General features: G+C 44.7%; 1 protein-coding gene across 1 annotated transcript in view; it reads left to right on the plus strand.

Moving 5' to 3' along the window:
- The window catches only part of TYW1 (tRNA-yW synthesizing protein 1 homolog (S. cerevisiae)), a gene marked incomplete at its 3' end in the record, with an annotated part of 66,139 nt that overhangs the window by 25,969 nt on the left and 19,494 nt on the right, over positions 1-20,676 (plus strand). Inside the window, 5 exon segments of the mRNA XM_010080385.1 lie at positions 844-896; positions 3,560-3,678; positions 9,065-9,174; positions 14,797-14,974; positions 19,689-19,824. Coding sequence (XP_010078687.1) covers positions 844-896; positions 3,560-3,678; positions 9,065-9,174; positions 14,797-14,974; positions 19,689-19,824 — 596 coding nt within the window.

Consider the following 20,676-nt stretch of genomic DNA (forward strand, 5'->3'; position numbering starts at 1 on the left):
CACTTTTTTTTCAAAGAGGAAAATAACCCAACTCAAGCAGTTTGGGTAATAATAGTACTTAGTGCTTAACAAACGTTGTGGAATTAATCCTCCTGGACCAATAAATTCGAATGAAATTGTGTTGATCTTGGCTGGGGAACGGGGAAGTGAAGTGAAATCAGCTTTCTCTGAGCACGGAGGCACAGCTCCCTCACTGTGACTCCACCACAGCCAGTGGAGGTGGAATTGGTGAAACTGGTGAACCTGGGAAGTTTGGGTTCAAGCTGAGCCCTGCATTTCTGTTCTTTGTCCACTCTCACTGTGAGACAGATGTTGCTCTCCAGGCTTGGTCAGACCTGCTGAGAAGCGGTGGGAATGTGTCTCCTTGGTCCTGGGGAAGAGTCAGTCCTGGGGTGACTGCTTAGGGCCAGGGAGATGCTTCTGGTTCCCTGTCCTGCTCCCTTCCATGTGCTGTCCCTTGGGTCAGCACAGATGTCCCACATTGCTGGGCTAGACCTATCACTTTGCCGTCCTGTTCTGTGGGAAGTCCTATCTCACCCCCCCTGTGTCAATTCAAACAAGACTGAAGCAATACAAATAAATCTTCTGTTATGAGAAATGGTTTCAAGTTGGCCGAAGTCCCTTGGGTGGCCATGGCCTCTGCTGTGAGATGCAGGTCCCAGAATCAAAGGGAGAGTGCTGTGGGTGGGCTCTGACATCTTGTTGGTGGTGTCACCTTTGGGCTAAGGGAGAGGAGCAGCGTTGAGACGGTGATGCTGAATAACTTTGTGTACCCATTGATATGCTTTGGGTATCAATTATTATAAGTTAAAATTGATGGCTTGATTTATTTCTTGTTTTCAGGTTATAAGCTGATTGGAAGCCATTCTGGAGTGAAGCTTTGCCGATGGACGAAGGTATGCTCTCTTTTCTTTTCTCATTTTATAAATTAAAAAAAAAAAAAGCTAGAGACTCATTCAAGCATTACAATTTCCAGATGAAATATCCTTTAAAAATGTGGTACTGCTTGCACGAAAACAAATTTCATCTTCCAAGCTGTAGTTTTGCATTTCAAGCTATTAAAATCCCACTGCGAAGAGTGAGAATGCGACCATGGTAAAGAGCTGGGAACATCATTTTCTGTTGTTTTTGCTTGTTACTCTGCTAAAATATCTCCTGCCTGCTGAAGTATATGGCAGGAGCAGAACACCGCAGAGAAAAGTGGGAAGGTTACGTCAGTGGTGCGAGGTCTTCGGAAACAAAGATAGCACAGTCCATCATTACACTCGAACGGGCACACAAGGGCATTTGAACCTGTTGTTCTGTGACCGATATATCTGGTTTGTGACAGTCAGTGCTCCTCTGCTGGTTTTCAGCACTTGTCAAGTCAGATTTAGATACAAGGCAACTGTCACTTGTTAATGCTAGCACTTCTTTAAAATTATTCTTCATGGGAGTGTGTGTAGATGTGTAAATAGTTGTGTATCGTATGTGTGTGTATGTACACATAGATATGGAGAAAGGCATCCTCTGAGCCCCATAGTTGTGTGTGGTGTAGGCTGTGTAAACCAGTAGCTTTAAGCGGTTCGTTTGCAGACTTAAAAACATTCCCAGCAGAGGCACAGAGCCCAGCAGGACACACTTCAGCCTCTTCAGTGTGTTCATTGTTTTGGTCCTGTGCAGGTCCCTGAGAGGCTTGGGAGTTGAAAGCTGGTCTATAATGTTATGTTTGGAGAGTAACGTTGATGTAACATACTAAAGCCTTGAGCATTCCGGGATGATAAACTATGGGAATCATCACCTCATTAAAATGCCAGCACATCTCTAATTCTTGCGCTGTGGCAGTGATCAGCTCCTTGGTCTCTCTGCTCTCTTTTACTGCATGATTAACTTTGTTTATTTTTGAAAGGAGCTCTTTGAATGGCAATCGCCAAAGTGGGTGGCTGCAGCCAGGTTTTCTTACTGAAATGCCTGGTATCAATGAACTGCCTCATCAAAAGACTTGTTCTCATGAACAGTTTAAAGAGCTCACCGCTGTATTGTCATGAATATTTGTGAGACGTGCTGATCCCGCTGATGCTTCTGCTGTTTACTCTTATAAATATTTCTCTCTTCTATCATTTTTAGTGTCAGAGAAGGCCAGGAAATGTTTAAAGAAAGACTTGTCAAACTTCATTAATGCTGTGACAGAGAACCTATTTTTATTAAAGAACCGGAATTTAATGCAGCACTGTAAAGCCATTTCACAAAATAAATAGCAACTCTGTGTGCTTAGATAGGACCATGCTATTTTTAGCTTAAGCAGGAATTGAATGTAAAGTGTTCTAATAAATGGAGCTGAAATAGGTTACAGGCGGTGGCTTTGACTCAGATTCACACCAATACGGGGCTATCTTCAGGAGGCTTGTTTGAGATCTGTATCAGCAGAAAGCAGGAGCAGGGCTAGAAGGATTAGTATTAAGTAGGGTTTCATAGCGCTATCTCAGATTAAATTGATTGTGTCCTGTCATCTTCTGGAAAAGAGAATAAAACCTGCAAATTTTAGGAAGAATCTGTTGATTTGCCTGTCTTATTAAGTCTGAAATATAACTTAGAATTATTAGAATTTGTGAGTCTCCTGAAATCTGTGTTGTTTGAGGAATGGATAGAATAAACAGCACTTTCCATTTTGTTTAGTCTTCCAGCTGTACAACAACACTGTGCATCTCTTAGGGGTTACCTGTATGTTCTTTCCCCACTGCTTGGTGGAGACTTTCTCTTTGATCCCCAGGACTCTTCAGATAGAGGAAGATAGATTAAAAGTTACTGTGTTGTATTTGCATTCTTTTATTGAGGGTAATAAAGATTCTTTCTCATTTATTATTATTTAACTGAGATAATGAAAGACAGTCTTTGCTCCAAGGAACTTGCATGCTAAATAGGAGATCAGTCCCAGTGGGCAGGCTGATGCCGTTCTGCTGTGAAGGAAAATGCAGCATCCTGCTGGAGCCGCTGGCTGGAGTGAATGAGGTTTATAAGGTCAGGGTATTTATTTAATTTAGTGTTGGAAGAAATGCTCGTACCAGACAAATGAAAAGAATTGAGTGTTCAGTAGTGCAGCCTTTAAATTGATCCTTGTCACTCTTTAGTGGCGTTTTACAATAGTATTTCTTGCAGCTTAGGTCGCTTCACCTGCTTGCTTTTGGCTGATTCAGTTAAAAGCTTCAGCAAAGCACGCTGTTATGCTGTGGTGTTGCACCTGAGAAGTTACTGATTATGGTAAAGTTTCTCTCCTCTGAAGCAGTTGTAAATGTGATGTCATAAATGCCTTGTTTCTGTAAGGATATGTATAAACAATCAGACTGTATACTGGTCTGCTTGCCATGAATTTCCTTCTGTGTCTGTCATTATTCAGGCTTGCTCCGCAGCCGTGACCTCGCTTGCAATGTCTGTCACAGGTGACTTTGAACACCGGAGTTACCAGTGACTGGAAACTGCAAATACATCCAGGGAACAGATTTCAAGCCTTTGCACTCAGTGTGGTTACAGATGGTGTGTTTTAACTTTCTTGGTCTTTGTATGTGTCTTTCTCTGCTGTTAGTCGATGCTTCGAGGCCGAGGAGGCTGCTACAAACACACGTTTTACGGAATTGAGAGCCACCGCTGCATGGAGGCAACGCCGAGCCTGGCTTGTGCAAACAAATGCGTCTTTTGCTGGAGGTAAAATACTGATGTAGTTTTAATTTGGGATGGAGACTCCGTTCCACTCTCCCTGTCCTGTTCCTCAAAGCTAGAGCAGTGTTACTTGTGTGCCCTTTTCACTTGGAGACTGGGGAAGGAAAGGTTTGGAAGGGACCAGCGTTGCTCCCCCTTCCTACCTGTGCTCCTCCCTGTCTGAGAGCTGTGGCTTGGGGATGGTAGGGGGTGAGCTGGAGGGGTGGGCTACACAGCTCAGAGGCTGAAGAGAATCAGGGGTCTCCCCAGTGCCACCTCACCTCTCCTGTGCAGCCAGGTCCTGGGTCGCGGCAAGTTCAGATGAGCTGGGGACCTGTGGTGGGAGGAATCAGGGAGGCAGGAGACAGACAGCTCTTCCTCTGTCACCCTGCAATTCCCACTGCCGCCTGCTCCAAGCACTTTGTAGAGTTTGGTTCTTTATGGAGATGGCTCCTGGTGCTCTGGAGAACTAGGCTGGCTCATGCTGGGCAAAGCCACCACATAGAGTTTGGTTCTTTCTAGAGATCGCTGTTCGAGGTGGCTCCAGGTGCTCTGGAGAACGTAGGCTGGCTCATGCTGGGCAAAGCCACCAAGGTGCTAAGCAATGTATTTTGGTTTTGAAACTGGACCATTTTTCTTATTTAAAGTACCTTCACCCCCACCAAATTAGTTGCATTCTCAGGGAGTGAAAAGCAATGACTTGGTAACTGTTGCCTTCCTAAAACAGTAGCTAATAAATGACTTTCCACTTTAGTCAGTAAAGTGACCCCTTTTCTCAGAGGAATTACTTTGTTGTTAATTCTCTAAAGGAAATGAGCTTTGCCGGGATCTGAGCTGGGAGCTGCTCTAGCACTGCTTACTCACCGAAATGCCTGGATTTCTGAGGGAGGCTTTTGCTAGGCTGGGGGAGTGCAGGATGAGGATCGGTGAGAGAGAGACTGAGAGGCTCAGCAGAAATAAAAGCAGTGACGTGAAAGTGTACTGAGTGGGAGGACATGGAGGTTATTCTTTGAGCTCTTTTGTCTTCTACCTTGCCAGCTAACTCAAACCATGGGGGCTGCGCTTCCTTTGGTATTTATGCCTATCCCAAGGGGCTGCCTGCCAATGACACCCATCCCATCCCTATGCCTGGGTGTCCAGCATCCTAATATTTCTGTGCAAAAACCAGCCAAATTCTGCTGAGTACCATTTTCTGCCTTTCATAGTCTTCATGTTTTAATAATGCAAATCTTTCATGGGGATGTTTAAATGCCAGCATCAGTGCAAAAGGACTGCTATCATTTTGAGGGCACTTTGAAGCTGTCTCCCCTGTTAGCATTAAGTATAAGTGTTAGATGTTGGCCATCCTGTTAAGTTTGCATTTGGGAGTCTGTACCAGAAGTTAATTGATGCTCTTGATGGGCTCTCAGCAAATCTTGGCTCGAATGGACACAGCAAATGGCATGTTTAATGTGTAAGTTTTGCTGCTTTTCTTCTGAGCAATCTAATGACTGGGAAGAAAAATGTACTGCAAAAAAGTGTATCAGCTAGCAATGGTGCATTTAATTCTGCAGTTGTGACTGGACTGGGAGGAAGGAGATTGCCATGCATATTATCGCTCTGTCCCTACACAAAAGGTACATAAATGCCAAATGGAAAGCAATAACATCGCCAGAATGAGGCAGTTTGTTCCTAGTATTGCCCTGCAGACCATTTAATGCTGTTCCCCTTCAAAGTGACCCAACTTGGTCTTTCTTAGCAGCAGCAGCATGTGTCTGGAGTATGGGACTGAATGGGAGAAGTTAAACAAGTGTAATTTGAAAAGTGCAGTAATTGGGATAAACTGCCATGTGTGATACATTCCATGTGCCTCTAACTCATCACCCTGTAACTGTAATTTGTCCGTTTTAAGAGGAATCCAGGAAACAGTAGCCCTAATGATAATGAATGCTAGAATGCTTATTTTATAATGGTAGCAACCTGAATGCAAGGAGACAGCTTTCCGGGGCACTGTGCTGAAAAATGTTCTCATTTATTTACCGTCTGCGGGTGAAATGGGTTGTGGTTGTTGGACTTTTCCATATGGGCTGCAGCTGCCTGACGTTCCTTCTTAGACCTCTACGGAGTTTGAAGTTTTAAGGCTCGGTTTGAGACTCATCCCAAGGCTCACTTTATGTACACCTTAAGCCTGATATAAAGCAGAACTGAAAGAAGCTTTCTCTGCTTTGGTTGCTTTTTCAGACCCTGTGCCTGGGCTGCCGCAGCCTTTGTGTGGCTGGGAGCTGTGCCAGGGCAGGTTAATTTGGTGTAGGAAGAGGAGACTTCTCTCCTCCCTACCAGGTGCATGTCAGCACAGTTCACAGACCCTGCAGCCAGGACTATCTATCTATATTATTTTTTATTTTAAACCCATCATGCGTTGCAGATTCTTAATCATGTGAGACTAAATGTAGAATGACAGGCACCAGTAGCTGGGTAGGATAAGCATGTTACCTTCTTATTAGCAGTTGCCATCTGTGCTGTTGGAGACGTATGAAGCGATAGTTTTGATCTACTGTTGGCAAAATGTTTTTAATACAGCTTTTATGCCTTGCTGGTCTCATCATGCAGCTCTGCACACTAAGTTGCAGATAAGACTGCTGTGATTTTTTTTTTTTTCTTGATCTCTTCTTTCAGGATTTTGACATTTGTAGAGTCTGCCAAGGTTTCCAACTGAATAACCCTGCAGCTCTCCCAGGATTGCTGAAGAAAAGGCCAAGGAGCCAGTTTTTCTCTTCCACACTTTGGCCAGAAATGCTGTAGTTCAGCCACTTCCCCTGGGAACTGGATGTCATCGTAGTTGGCTGGTTGCGACTGACACGTTTTGGCCCTGAGCAAGGAGTCATGGGTGCAGCCAGCATCCAAACACACTCAGAAAGTTAGGTTTTTTTGTAAAAGATGTTGCTTGACTCTGCACTGGAGACTTTTCTCCTTGTCCCTTTTAGACACCAGGCCTGCCAGTGCCCCTTTACTGGTGTGACCGCTGGCTCCTGCTGCCCTGCCTCTGCCCTTCAGAGAGCTGGCTGAGAGTTTGGCGATGCAGGTTCATAATGGGGCAGCTTCTTTGGAGGGCAGGAAAAGCAGATCGTTCACTTGTGTGGTGTTCCCCCCGCAAAGCAGCAGTCGTGCTGTCCTGAACTCCTGAGGCTGTTCTATCAAGAGCAAGGAGGGGGGGGAAAGAAACACCTTAATTACTGCAACATCCCTAAGTCGTAATTCTCAGTACAGAAACAGTCTGTCACTGTCCATTATTGCTCTCAGCTGGTCCTGCTGTGTTTGTAGTGTCTCTTTAGCTTAATTGTCTAAATGGAAATGTGCGAGTGACCAAATCTTTTAATCAATTAGAGCAAGTGCAGGGGACCAAGGCTTTCTGACACTGTGTATTGCTGCACAATCACCAGGCAAACCTGATTTGATTATCTTTTCTGGCAGAGCGTCTAAAGCCCCAATCAATTATTGTGGAGAGATGGAACAGCTAAATAAGGTTTAAATTAATAGGGTTTATTATTTTTGCATCTGAGGAGGAGGCAGACCAGACAGTGAAATATCCCATAAAGAAATTGGTTCATATTTCTTCTGTGACTTCATGATGTTTATACCTGTGCTTGAAGGTTTCAGCTTTAACTTGTGCCGTAGACAACAGCTGAGGTTCTGTTCAGACAGTCTAAATAAGTGTGCGGCCAAAAGCCAGTGATCACAGTAAGCCTTGCAAAATGAAGAGATTAATAATCTTCTGTAGGAGAGGTACTTAATAAGGTCTTTAAAAAATTAAGAAGAAACTGAAAACATAGATTAAAACAAAAGCTGCTTCTTGTTAAGTAACTTCACTCCAGAGGCTAAATTCTTCAGGGAAATATGAAATGTCATGGTGACGGTTGGACTTGATGATCCTTGAGGGCTTTTCCAACCTTAATGATTCTATGATATCGAACGAGTTGATATGACAGGTTTGTAAAACTTAGAACCCGAGCCTGACAGCTGAGCTGCTCTCAATCCTTTTGTCTTGCTAGCCTGGGGAGAGCGGGAGGGAGCTGGGGGCCCCCCATCATGTTTCGTGCAATCTTGCATTGCTCAGTGGTGGCTGGGTGCTGTGGCAGTGATGGCTTGTCTTCGAAGTATCAAATCAAACCTGTTTCACACCTGGAATCTCTAATACAATAAGGGTTTTCTGGTGTGTGTGGTTTTGGGTGAGATTTTTTTTTCTTGTGTTATTTTTGGAAGGAATACCATGCACAATTACCTGCTCAAGACTTGAGTAGCTGCTGAGGCGGATGATGCGAAGGGTCAGGGAGCCTGCAGGGGAATCGGTAGGTGACAGGGAAATTTTGTCTGTGCCGGGGACTGTGTAACAATCTCATCAGCCACGAGACATTGCTTTTTCCCCCTATTAGAAGAGAAACTGCTTTTTGCCAATTAGGCTGCTTTGTAGATGTGACCTGGTATGTTTATTAAACAGTTAGAATGTGTTAGAAATTCAGGGACTGTTAGACACTAATAATTAATAGCTGTCCAGCGCACATCACAAGCCTATCGATTTTCTGCTAACTTGCCCTATTAAATGTACAAGGTACAAGTTATGTACTTAAACATGTAAGAGTTTTATAAATGCCTTCTTATAGTTGGCATTCTGAAAACTTTCCATGTTGGCAGACAGAAAAAAAGGAAATGCAAAAAGCAAAGCTGTTTTAGCTTAAAGGCTCTTTGAGATGGTAAAGCAGTTTGAGAGCAGTGTTTGAAGAAATGTTTGGGCCAAAGGGTCTTTTTATTGATGCTGGGTCTAGAATTTGTGTGTTTTAGCACTGTCAAAGTGTGGAGCTGCAGGTTTTCCTCACTTGGAGAAGTCAGTGGGAGTGTTTTGATTGTCTTCAGGCACTGGACCAGCCACTTCATTCTGGGAAAGTGTTTCCCACTGTCTTTTCTCCTTCAGCTAAATGCTGGGCATCGTGTCCTAACACCCGTGTAGCTGGAAGAATGAAGACAGGAGGTAACCTCACAGTCACTGTGGGTACCACACCAGTTGCTTGTAGTGTTTTGTTTTCTGGTCAGGGTGTGTTCTGTCCAGACAACTTACAATGGCTTTGTAACATCCTCTCATGCCCATAAAGAAGGGAATAGGGAGAAACTTCAGATACCTTCTGGGTACTAGAGTGGTGGATTTGCCTGGGTAGGCTTTTTCCATATTTGAAGAAAAACTGTGGGTACAGTGGTCCTTTCTGGGTAGGCAAGGTTGACTTCCTAAACCAATGTGACACAAGCTGTCCCTCAGATGGAAGCTCAGTGGTTTTTATGCTGCGATTGACTTGGCTCAGAGAAATTAACACTTTATTTCTATTTTTTGCATTTGTATTTCAGTAACTGGTTCTTTTTCCTTTAGACATCATACAAATCCAGTGGGCACAGAGTGGCGATGGAAGATGGACCAACCAGAAATGATCTTGCAGGAGGCTATTGAGAACCATCAGAATATGATCAAGCAGTTCAAAGGTAATATCTCACACTTTTTCTCTGTTAATTATGCCTTTGGAAGATAACCAGCAGTAGCATATGTATAATATCGGTAAGATGGGTAAGTGGGAAGAAACTTTAATGGCATACTTACTGTTTTCTGAGATGTTCTGCCTTGTTTTTGACATTGGAACATGAGTTAGCTCTTGGGTGTGTACTGCTGCCTTGAGGGAGTAGAATGGAGTTGCCTCTTGCACATGCTGGTGGTTGTTATATCCTTTTCCTCAGGGTTTATGGAGGCTTCCACAGTGGTTAAAGCTAGCCTGGATGACAAGGAATCTTGATTCTTCTGTAAAAGTGAGCTCAGGTAGAAGGCAAAAGGAATCAACCTCTAACCTGACAGGAAATGTACTGTCCAGCCCTATTCACCTGGGAGCTTTTGTATTACCTCTGGAACTTCTAGACTGCATTTTTCCTCATTGAGTGAGCAGTAGCATTCAGGGTGTTGTTATTTTCAGGAACTATTCAGTACACGTTTGTGACTGAAGCTGCAGTTGCTCAGCACCTCTGAAAATGACTGAAAGATAGCTTTCCAGATGTACTCCTTGTGAGTTTGTTATTTATTCATTATATATCTATATATAGAGAGATGGTTGGCTTTTAAAAATTTTTCCCCAAATGTGGTAAACTCGGTTAGTCTGACAAGGTCAGCTTTGTGTTCTGGGAGAGCTGGCCAACTTGGCAGGACAGGTTTAGGACTCTGCTCTTCCTAACTGACAGCAGAGGCTGTGTGAGCAGGAGTAGAATGAAGCATCCATAAAATGTGTGAGAGGAGCCTTAGTCCTGGCTGTCATTTTGGGAACTCATTTGTTTATGTTGGCTGTGCACAGAGAGAACCCAATGGATTAAAAATGTGACAGGCAAAAACCCTGCTTCTATCAGCAGAGCAGAGTTGCTCTGTCTCATTCACTAGAGTTATATAATAGATGGAAAAATAACTCAAGTCGGGTCCTCATGAGGTTCACTTTCATCAAATAGCTGGTTTGAATCATCGTGCGCTCTCAAACCAGCAGCTCCAGGGAAGGCAGTTCTCTTGGAGCTGCTGTGCTGAGCTGGATGGGGAGCAGCTGGAATAACCAGCCCTGGCTGTGCTTTGCCGGTCGCAGTGTTTTGTTTGCACTGCAGCCATGGGGGCAGTGCTGGGAGAGTGCTGAGTTAAGGCATGCTGAGCCTGCTGAAAGGATCGTGACCAGTTGCTTGAGGTCTGTTTGGCTGATAACTTCAGGGCTGGATCTGGGAACCTATGTTGTACAGAATTTCCATCAACATATGAAGGGGGTGATGAGATTGAATACACCCTCAGAAACTTTGGAGGCGATACTAATTGACGGGTGGTGGCAGGCACACTCAATGGCACAGCTTTACTGCAGTGGAACCTTGAGAAACATGATTATTGAGCCGACAGATGCATGTGGAGCTCGGCAAGAAGGGGAAAGTTCTGCATGATAGTGTTAAGCCCCATGTCGGTCTGTGCTGGAAGACTCTCCTGCCATGGTAGAACAAGGGACAACAGCCTTGGGTTTCTGTTTGGGCAGGCCAGGTGAGACATCGAAATGAGCTTGTTCAGCCAAGGTGGTGCCCAGAGAGGTGGAGGACCCTCCAACCTTGGAGGCTTTAAATTCTCGTAAGTAAAGCTATTACCACTCTGGGTGTGGTGTTGGCAGTTGTCCTCTCTGAGCAGGAGGCTGGACTGGACACCTGCAGGAGCCCCTCCTAATGGGTAGTTCTGTGACTTTTGTTGTGATTATTAAAACTGAAAGTCTTAAACAATAACAGTGCCCTTCCTTTTTGAGGCAGGGCTTGACTCAAACTCATTGTTTATATTTGCCTGGAAAGAAGACACAGGTTGTGTAAAGCGATGATCCGTCTGCCATTGCTGATGGAGTGTTGAGGGTATAGTCCTGAAGGCAGGAATTGCCCTCGAGCTGTGCAGTGGGATGGCAGCGTTGCCCCTGTATGGCAGAAATGTGTGTTGTTCCCCCTAGGGAAAGGGGAAAGGTGAGAAGCAGAAGTTACTTTGCAGATGCTCGAAAGCCCTACCTTCTTCTGAAAGCTGAGTACAGGAACCTGTTTAAACCCAACTCCAGACTGGAATAACTCTCTCCTTCCCTTGCTACCACTTGGTGTCTTCCCAAAAAGGGTTGGGGAGTGTGAAAGATTATAGACGGACTTGGCAGCATCTGAAAATGTTCCCAAAGTGTCCAGAGGCCTGTAAGGACATCCTAGTTTTGTCTTTTGGAGTTTATTTTTCCATTAAACAAATTCCTAAATATTCCCTGAAATTTGCATGTTTATCCTCAGCACAGTTACCCTTGGCCTGGAACTGTGAAAGGAGAAAGATTAAAACACACCAAAAAAGGGTTCTGGACTAGAACTGTGCTGCGAAGTGGGGAAAAAAAAGATGTTACTTTTTCAGAGTGATAGATGGCAACATGCTTCCTGTCCTGGGAGCCTAAGAGCAAAAGGTTTATTAAGGAGGAGAAAAAACAGTAAGAAAAGCCCAGTAGCTCTCTGTTACATTTTGTGAATTTTACATTGTCGCTTCCCTCAGGTGTGTGTGAAAATATTGTTAGAGTAGAATCAGTGAAAGCAAAATTGAGTTGAAATACTGTGTGGTAAGCTGAGGCCAGGAGAGTTAAAAGATGTGCAGCGTCTCTTGCAGGATGAAAGTCCCCGGCGTGCCGTGCCAGGACTATATTCTGTCCAGGTTGGACGTGCCTCAGGCAGAAAACACGACTGTCTGCTTCCAGCAAACTTAGCAGCACTCTGCAAAGAGGAGGTCAGGTTTTGTTATAATTGATTTTAAAAGAAAAAACAAAAACCAAAACAACAACAAAACCACCGAAACCCCACAAACTACCCCCAGGCTTGAGCAGCAGGATGGATGCTTTGTTGAAGAGGGAGGAGAGGTTGTGGGTGGGCTCTACGGTACTGTCTGGGGGACCCCAGAGGAGTTTCCAGGCTGGTGCTGCACACATCTGCTGAGATGTTTGAACACTGACCACAGCATAGAGCGGACCAGACTGTTCGGGCTAATAGAGAAGAGGGCCACGAGGAAAATGTCTTAGCTAGAGAGCCCTCAAAGTTCTTGAGTGCTGCTCAGATAATACCCAAAGCAATTTGAATAAATCATTACTCTTTCTAGTAGCGCTACCGTGGCTTTGCATTCAGGTACACAAATACAGACACCTCCATGTGCTGGAGGGAGTGGGGAGCTAGTCTGCTGCTTTATAAGTTCCACACGTTGTATTAAAAAGGAAATCTCTGAAGAAACAGAAAAATTCTTAGGGACCCTCTATCCTATAGGATATCCTTGAGGATAGTCCTCTATCCTCTAAGTTTTTAGAAATAATGTCATCTTCTCTTGTTGTTGTCATAGTTTGTACTGTTTTTGAAGACCACCGATGTTAGTTAGTGCCACATATGTCTCTCCATCAGTTACTCCGAGAACTCTTACTGATAGGGTGGGAAGGTGTGAAGTAGTTTATTTGATGAATACATCTCCTAGGTAGTGCCTAGTAAATCTCTGTGCCCTTGCGAAGGGTGCACGCAGAATGGAAACATAATTCAAAAACAGGAGAGTGGGAGTCTCTGATAACACAGCCCTGGTTCAACTCATGGGAAAAATGAACAAACAAACAAATGCATAAGCTGAACTAGGATGCTAAGACTACCTGTGTGTCTTGCTGTAAGTGGATAAAGCAGGTTCCTTGTCTCCCCAGTCACCCAGCACTTCTAACGACTGGTGTAGAGGTGCTTGCACTGGGGCACCTGAAGTCAACAGGCAGCCTCTCTGGGGTGATGTGCCAGGTGATGCTTTTCTTTCCCTTAAAGTGCACCAGTAGGAGAACAGCTGGATTCAGCTTTTCAAAGGAGATGTGCTGATCAAAGGAGGCTTGGCTGCATGCTCTGCTGAGATCCGAGTTCAGCAATGTGCCACTGACTCCTGCAGAGGCTTCTCAAGTTCCGATGGCTCCAAGCTCCTGCCCCTGTGCTGGACCTGCTGCATACCATACCAGATCTGCCCGCGCTCTGACTGCGCTGAAGTTCATTGACTGAAGGCAGAAGGAAGCTCATCTACAGGAGCAGATGTTGAGTGTTGTGCTATGACAGCCAAAAAGTGCAGGAGAGTTTGTCTGCTCCCTGGGATACTCGCTAATCCTGTTTAGTGTATCCCTGTCTAGCTTGTGATTTGTGTGGTCAAATGATTGCAGTGTGTTTACTATATGCGAGATTTGATGTAAACCATTTTGAGAAAGTTACTCTCAAACTTTACATGATGTTGGAATTTTTTTCTGCCTACTTATAGAGCTGGCATGGTAATTATTTAGTCCAATTGCAAGATGCTGAGAGAGAGAAATTAATTAATTCCAAAAATTACTTAGAGTAGCTTTAGGAATACGAAAGTTAGTCCTTTAATCTCAGTGTGTGGTTGAGATGCTGCTTTCTTTTCCAATAAAGCACCCATTTAGTACTGTCAAGTTTCTGCGGAATAAACATTAGTCCTGTCACTTATTCCGGACTGAGCCTGGCTGGTTTAAAATGCACTAAGCTTCGCTCTGTTCGCAAACCAGCTTTTCTATGTGAGGCTGAAGCAATATCCACGAACACCTCTTTTTATCTTGGCTTTGCAGCATAGCATGTAATTTTCTGTACTGCTTGAGCTCCAGCGTCTAGGCAACGAGAGGTGAGCTGAGGACCTGGTTTCAAACTCAAGTCTTTGTTTTTTTGAAACAGACCAACCCCCAGTCCAAAATCTCAGATATTATTAAAGTACATCAAGGCACATCAAGGAAATGTGAAGTGACATATTTGGAACAAAAGCTTGTTTGTAGTCGTTTGGTTTCATACGGGGTCCTGAGCACTTGGTCAGATATGGATGGGATGGAGGAGTATTCGCCTCTCCCTGCCTTCCTGTGGGACGGATGAATGTGACTCAGATTGGTTAAATTTGCAGGTAGTATTTTCACGTGGATGCTACAGTTGAGCTCCTTGTGTTTTCCTCTTTGTTCTGAAATGTCTCTCACTGTTCAGGATGGTGTCATGTGTTGCGTTTTCTTTTTGAATGCATCCTTTGTGGAGTTGCGTTTCATGAGGGTGCCAGTATGGATCCAGGGCTGGTTGTTGGTGCTCTGCTCAGCAACATGTGCCCAGCTCCTCTGGGTGCTGGTCTTCATGGGGCTGAGGAGTGACCGGGGGTGAGCAGGGGAGACAGACATAACCTGGTTTTATTTTCTTTTTTGAGATGCTGACTTGAAGTGGCATTGAACTGGCTCTTGCGTTTCTGTCTTGGCATTCAGGCAGCATCACTGAGGTCTTAGCAAGGGAAAGCTCCACTCAAATGTTATGAGAAAACTGTTTGCAGTAGTTACCAGGGCACATGAAGCCCCGAGCTCCGCGTGTCCAGGTGTATGCTGTTTTGTGGATTCCTGCAGAGCTGGTTCAGTGGACACTGGCCTGTGCCCTGGTGTCCCCTCTGGTTAGGGAGGGCTCCAGCTGGTTTTGCTCAGACTTCTGTGTGCCAGGCTGTATTTCAGATATGGGTGCATGGTTTGGGAGGGGGATTTAGTTGTTTTAAGCCTGTTTTCCCTCTTTTTGCAGGTGTGTCAGGGGTAAAAGCAGATCGCTTTGAGGAAGCGATGACAGCAAAGCACTGTGCGCTCTCGCTGGTGGGAGAGCCCATCATGTACCCGGAGATCAACCGCTTCGTGAAGCTCCTGCACCAGCACGGCATCTCTAGTTTCCTGGTCACAAATGCACAGTTCCCAGATGAGATTAGGTAAGAGTTGGACAAAATATCTCCCCACTAAAACATTTGAGTGCTGACCTGTGTTTTAATTCCATTTTATCCCTCATCACAGTCAGCTCTGCATGAGCACCAACAATGAAAAAGTCCATTTGGCATCTGTTTGCTCTTAAACCTAATTGTCCCATGCTCTTTCTCATCTCTTTCTTTCTCCCAGTTTGATCTTCTTTTCTGTATCTCTTAAAGTGTGATTACTACTGAAAGTGAAGAGAATGTGATGTAGTACCTCCTGGAGGTGTGAGGGAAGGAGAATGGCGAGCGAGCTGCGTTTTGTGCTTGGGGACGTGGATAGCAGGTGTGAGTGTTTCTGACAGCTAGAGCCAGAGACTGAACTCATAAATTGCCTTTTGGGATTGTGTGCTTCTCTTGCGGTCTGATCTCTTCTTTAATTCTGTAGGACTAGCTGCAATGACTCAAACTAAAGGTCTGTACAGACCAGCATCTCTAGCAGGACCCAGAGTGCAGGATGAGAACAGGTGAAAAGCGCACACTCGTCTGCAAAAGTGGGATCAGTAGTTTTTAACCTCCTCTCAGGGGGACTTGAGCTAAACATTCACAATGTTTTAATGAACTCTGATGAGAAAGTTTTTACAAATGCAGAGAAACCCTGTTTCTGATGTTCTTGAGCATCCAGGCTGCTTTTTACAAAATATGAAGTAATGTGGCACGGAAATGCAGCATGCAGTGTGAGCTGCAAGGTGGCTGGGAACTCATCAGAGTGCTGTCAGCTAATAACGCTGACAAAGTCCATCCCTGGAGTTATGTGAACACATTAGAGGAGCTGTACGCAGAGTGGTTTTGGTACGTTGCTCAGCTTGTCGTTTCAGCTCAGTGCCTCTCCATGTTAGCGCTTTCTGGTCGAGCTTCCTTTTTACTTCCTTCTCGTGGTCTGAATATGGCAGTGAGGGAGGAGGGCATGCAATTTTTGAGTGTGTCATTATACACTACAAAGGCATTCCAAATGATTGAATAATTGTGTAATCGAGTTACTTTAAGTCATGTATTGTGTGCCTGATGGACAGAAATTGCTTTTTCCTAAAAATAGCAATTTAAAAAGAGAGCACATGCTATATTTTGAAGCTGCATTTCTTGGTATCTGCTGACTGTTCTTAAAAAGAAACAAAAAAGAAAGTGATAAACTGCTAGTCTTGCTGTCTTAAAAATTGCAACTGATCCTTGGCTCATCAAAGCAAATGATTTGCTTAATATGGGCTCTGAAGTATGCACCGAGCTCACTTTTTTCTGTTGTCAGCAGAGGGGACCTATAGTCTAAAAGTCCTAAAATAGGCAGCATGACCTCTGGCATCCAGCATGCAAAGGGAGAGCATGACCTGGGGTGTTTGCTGGGTTTAGGAGAGGGGCCCTCTGGCTCTGCAGACCCCCTGTCTGGGTCTCCAGCACAGTGCTGCCTTCTGCCTTCCTCTCTCTTCTTCTCCTTCTTTTGTATCTGAACTGCAGCTTCATCTGCCTCCAGACACACACATGTTTTCATAAAGGAGGTTTTATAGCACGTGAGCTCGAACTGAACAGTTACCTTGCTCTTATCCTCTTCCTCCTCTTGTTTCTGATTAGTGGCTGTGAACAAGAGCCCTTGTGTATGTGTTTGCATTTATGAGCATCAATATAAATGAGCTGATGCTTATTATTGCTTATAAGCAAATTCTTCTTATTATTTTTATATAGATGTTTCTGGTCTTTATGTCATTGACTGGGCTGTGTCCTGTCTGGCTTGTGAAACCACCTCATGGCTGGTGGCCTGAAGTAAATTTATTGTTCTTGAGTTGTGCTGTGCTACTCAGTCATGATTTCTGCCCAAGTTCATATGTGGTAAATGCCGTGAATTTGATCTCCTGGATGTGGTCTAATCTAGCTTGGAAATTACAACCAAAAATTAAGGAGGAATGTTGGAAAATCCATCCTAGTGCCATGCAGCTAAATTTCTTGTTAATTATGAAATCACTGTGTGCTCTGCTTCTCCCTGGTGCTCACTGGACCCGTGACCCTTTCTCCTTGTTCCCCTTTGGCAGAGCATGCACGTGGTCATCCCGGCTCCAGTCCCGGCCATGGCAGAGCCCTGTGGACCATTCAGTTTTGGAGCAACATGGGGCAGAAATCCCTTACTGGGATCTCTTCTAGTTCCTTCCTTTTCTCCAGTATGATGGTGTTGAAGTTGGCTCTTGCCTGTCTTTACATCTCATATCCTCAAAGAAGAGAAGATTTTTATCAGCTCGTATTTTGAAAAACACTCGCTCCATCTTTAGCATGGCCTCTTTTAATTAGGCAAATGCAGCATTAAGGAAAGAAAAGAGTATTTTGGCTGTGTTCTTTGAAACTGAACACTTCAATCCACTTACACCTAGAAGATTTGGTCATTTTTGAAGATTGTGGTGTTGGGCTGCCAGTCTAGACAAGCTTGTTTACAGAACAGGTTTTTTTAACCTAAATTGTTAAATTTGTTCTGGGCTTCTGTCTAAATACATACAGCAAGAATAGGTTTAGACAGGCTGTTTGAATGTTGTGGTTTAACCCCAGCCAGCAACTCAGCCCCATACAGCTGCTTGCTCACTTCCCCTCCCCCCCACAGTGGGATGGGGAAGAGAATCAGAAGAGTGAAAGTGAGAAAACTCATGGGTTGAGATAAAGGCAGTTTAACAGGTAAAGCAAAAGCTGTGCATGCAAGCAAAGCAGAACAGGGAATTCATTCACCACTTCCCATGGGCAGGTGGGTGTTCAGCCATCCCCAGGACAGCAGGGCTCTGTCATGTGTAACAGTGACTTGGGAAGACAAATGTCATCGCTCCAAATGTCCCCCCCCTTCTCCTTCTTCCTCCAGCTCTATATGCTGAGCATGATCTCGTATGGTATGGGATAACCCTGGGGTCAGCTGGGGTCAGCTGTCCCCTCCCAGATCCTTGTCACCCCCAGCCTCCTCGCTGGTGGGGTGGGTGAGGAGCAGAAAAGGCCTCGACTCTGTGTGAGCACTGCTCAGCAGTAACGAAACATCCTGGGTTATCAGCATTGCTTCCAGCACAAATCCTAACACAGCCCTGTACTGGCTACTGTGACGAAAATTAACTCTATCTTGGCTAAACCAGTACGTTCTCCACTCCTTGTTCTCCACTCCTTGTTCCCCACCATTTACATCATGCTCAGGTCTGACACTATCCAATACATTCCCTTTACCCACCCCCCCTTCCCATCCTTTGATACAACACACAGATCTCATTCCCCTAGTCTATGGACCACCCCTGTGAAATGTCTGTAAAGTGTCCAGAAATGTCCACAAAAATCTCCTTTTGGGTCCATGACTTTGGGCTCCATCTCATGATGGTCACTGAGGACAGGAGTGGTGGGGTGTCCCATGGAGTCACTGGGCACCAAATCCAGCTCGGGTCAGGTCACTGCTGCACTTCCAAAGCTGCTTGTAAGGCTTGTTCTGTGGGGTTTTCTGGACACTGAAGAGCTCTGCTCGGTCTCATTCAATAACATCACTCAAACGCTTTTGTCACTTTGTCACCTTTGGGGAGGGCAGGGGGTTGGTGTATTTTTAATTGGCATTTTTTGGCAGCTGAACAATAGTTTCTAATTTCTTCTCATCTCTAAATCAAGCTGGGACTATAGCCTGCTCATTAACAGCCTTCACAAAAAAAAAACCACTTGCAAAACATTGTCCTAAAACTGTTAAAAGCTGAAGAGTTACATGGTGCAATTAGGATGCTGTCATTCCGTCTTGGAGACACCGGGGTGGAAGATGCCATGCGAGTGGATGTGTTACATTCACTGGCTTCAGCAGTTTTGTCTGTGGCATGGGAGCTCGCTTGAGGCTGGTTTTCGTAATGCCCTTTGTTATCCCTTTGCTAATGGGCTGCAGCACTGCTGCTTCTCCTTTACACCCTGGGGGTTTACGGGAGGGATTAGACTTGACCCAGGCTCTTCACACAGTAGAGGAGGTTTAATCTTTTTAGGAGTTACTGGTGTTGGGCTCATAGATGCTGTGCTCGCTGGCATTATGTGACCAGAAAGACTTTACTGCAGGATTTATGAAATAAGAGCCTTGGAAGTAGAAGGAGAACATGTTGGGGGGTTGCACCTGGTTTTATTTTCTAAACAGCTTCGATTTCCCTTCAAAAAATCATTTGGTAAGTTCAACATACCCAGCAGTAGAAACTTGGCTGAATTATGACTATTTCTGTTGAGTGGGGTTATTTTTCCATGGGCTGGGGCAAGTAGAGCTTGGGGAAGGGGCCGAGCTTTATGGCTTTTAGCCATGGGGGCCGTGGTGAGCAGCAGAGCCTGTCCGTGCCTCGCCTGAGCCCCTGGCAGCCAGCTTTGGGAAGCCTTCCTGAAGGTGTTGCAGCAACTGGAGTGAAATATATTCCTGTTCAGTAAGGAAAAGATAATTAAAATGTCAGCCCAGACCTCTGTGTGTGACATTCTTAGCTTTGGGGTGTATTATTTGTTGAAAGTAGGTTGCAATGTCTTGCTGTTAAGATGATGGTCACCTGGAGGAGATGGACCAATGGACTTCGATAGTTTTCCCTGTAAATACTGCATAGTTCCTGTCGCTGCTGGATCAGCAGAACAGCTTGTTTGGAGATACTGTATTTTATGAGTGCCTTGGTAGAAAACACAAATTCAGCTAGCAGTCATGTCTGAAAACAATTCCCTTCTCTTTTTTATTTCCAAGGAACCTTGAGCCAGTAACACAGCTGTACGTCAGCGTGGATGCCAGCACCAAAGAGAGCCTGAAGAGAATTGATCGACCTCTCTTCAAGGATTTCTGGCAGAGGTTTCTAGACAGTTTAAAGGCCTTGTCTGAAAAGGTACCCAGTTAAGAATAATTTTCTTGATTTTTTTCCCCCCCCCCCCTTTCTTCTGCACCTTACCCACTCAGGACAAAAGTAGAAGACAGAGGCTTATGATGGACCGTGGAGTGGGTTCTGGATGTGTTGGAAGCATGTTTACATGTTTTGTACATTAAGGTGTATAAAGTCCAGTAAACCTGGTTAGTTTTCCATGTGGGGAGAAATTTAATGACAAGAGGAGAACAGGGTGTGTGTCAAATAGGACAGTAAACTTTGCTGTGAATATAAGATGTTATGAGAAATTAAGAGATAATAAAATAATAGAAGATTTCATAATGAAGCATTTACACTGAAAGGAGGCTGCTGAAGGAAGACTGGAAATTAGGGAAACCTAGAAAGAGTCACAAATCCCCATGTGGTCTTTAGCACTGGTTCTCAAAGGTTCCCTTGAAATCACAGTACATAAAAGACATGAAAATGTGTGTGCTGGAGTTTACCACCTCTGGCTGCCCTCCTGCTGTGTAGAAATAAATACATCTGCTAATTTCAGCAACATTTAGCCAAAACAGTGGATTTGAGCACAATAGCAAGGGTGCCCCTTCACACTGTCAGTGGCTTGCAGTGGTTTGTGTCTGTCTGAGACAGCCAAACAGTGACCTGAAGGCCCGTGGGATCGTGTCTGCTGCTGTCAGCTCAGAACTTTGCCTACCATGGAACAGTTTTTGTTGTAATTAGTGAAGCACTCATGATCCTGACATCACTGAATTGATAGGAATAGTGCTTCCTGAGCATGTCTTCCCTCTCATGTTTGCTGGTACTGTGCTCTGATGGAAGCAAGTATTTCTGTTTACCAGTTTGGCTGAAGTTGAC

This window comes from Pterocles gutturalis, unplaced genomic scaffold (genome assembly GCF_000699245.1).
Source record: "Pterocles gutturalis isolate BGI_N339 unplaced genomic scaffold, ASM69924v1 scaffold14079, whole genome shotgun sequence".
NCBI classification, from domain to species: Eukaryota; Metazoa; Chordata; class Aves; order Pterocliformes; family Pteroclidae; genus Pterocles; species Pterocles gutturalis.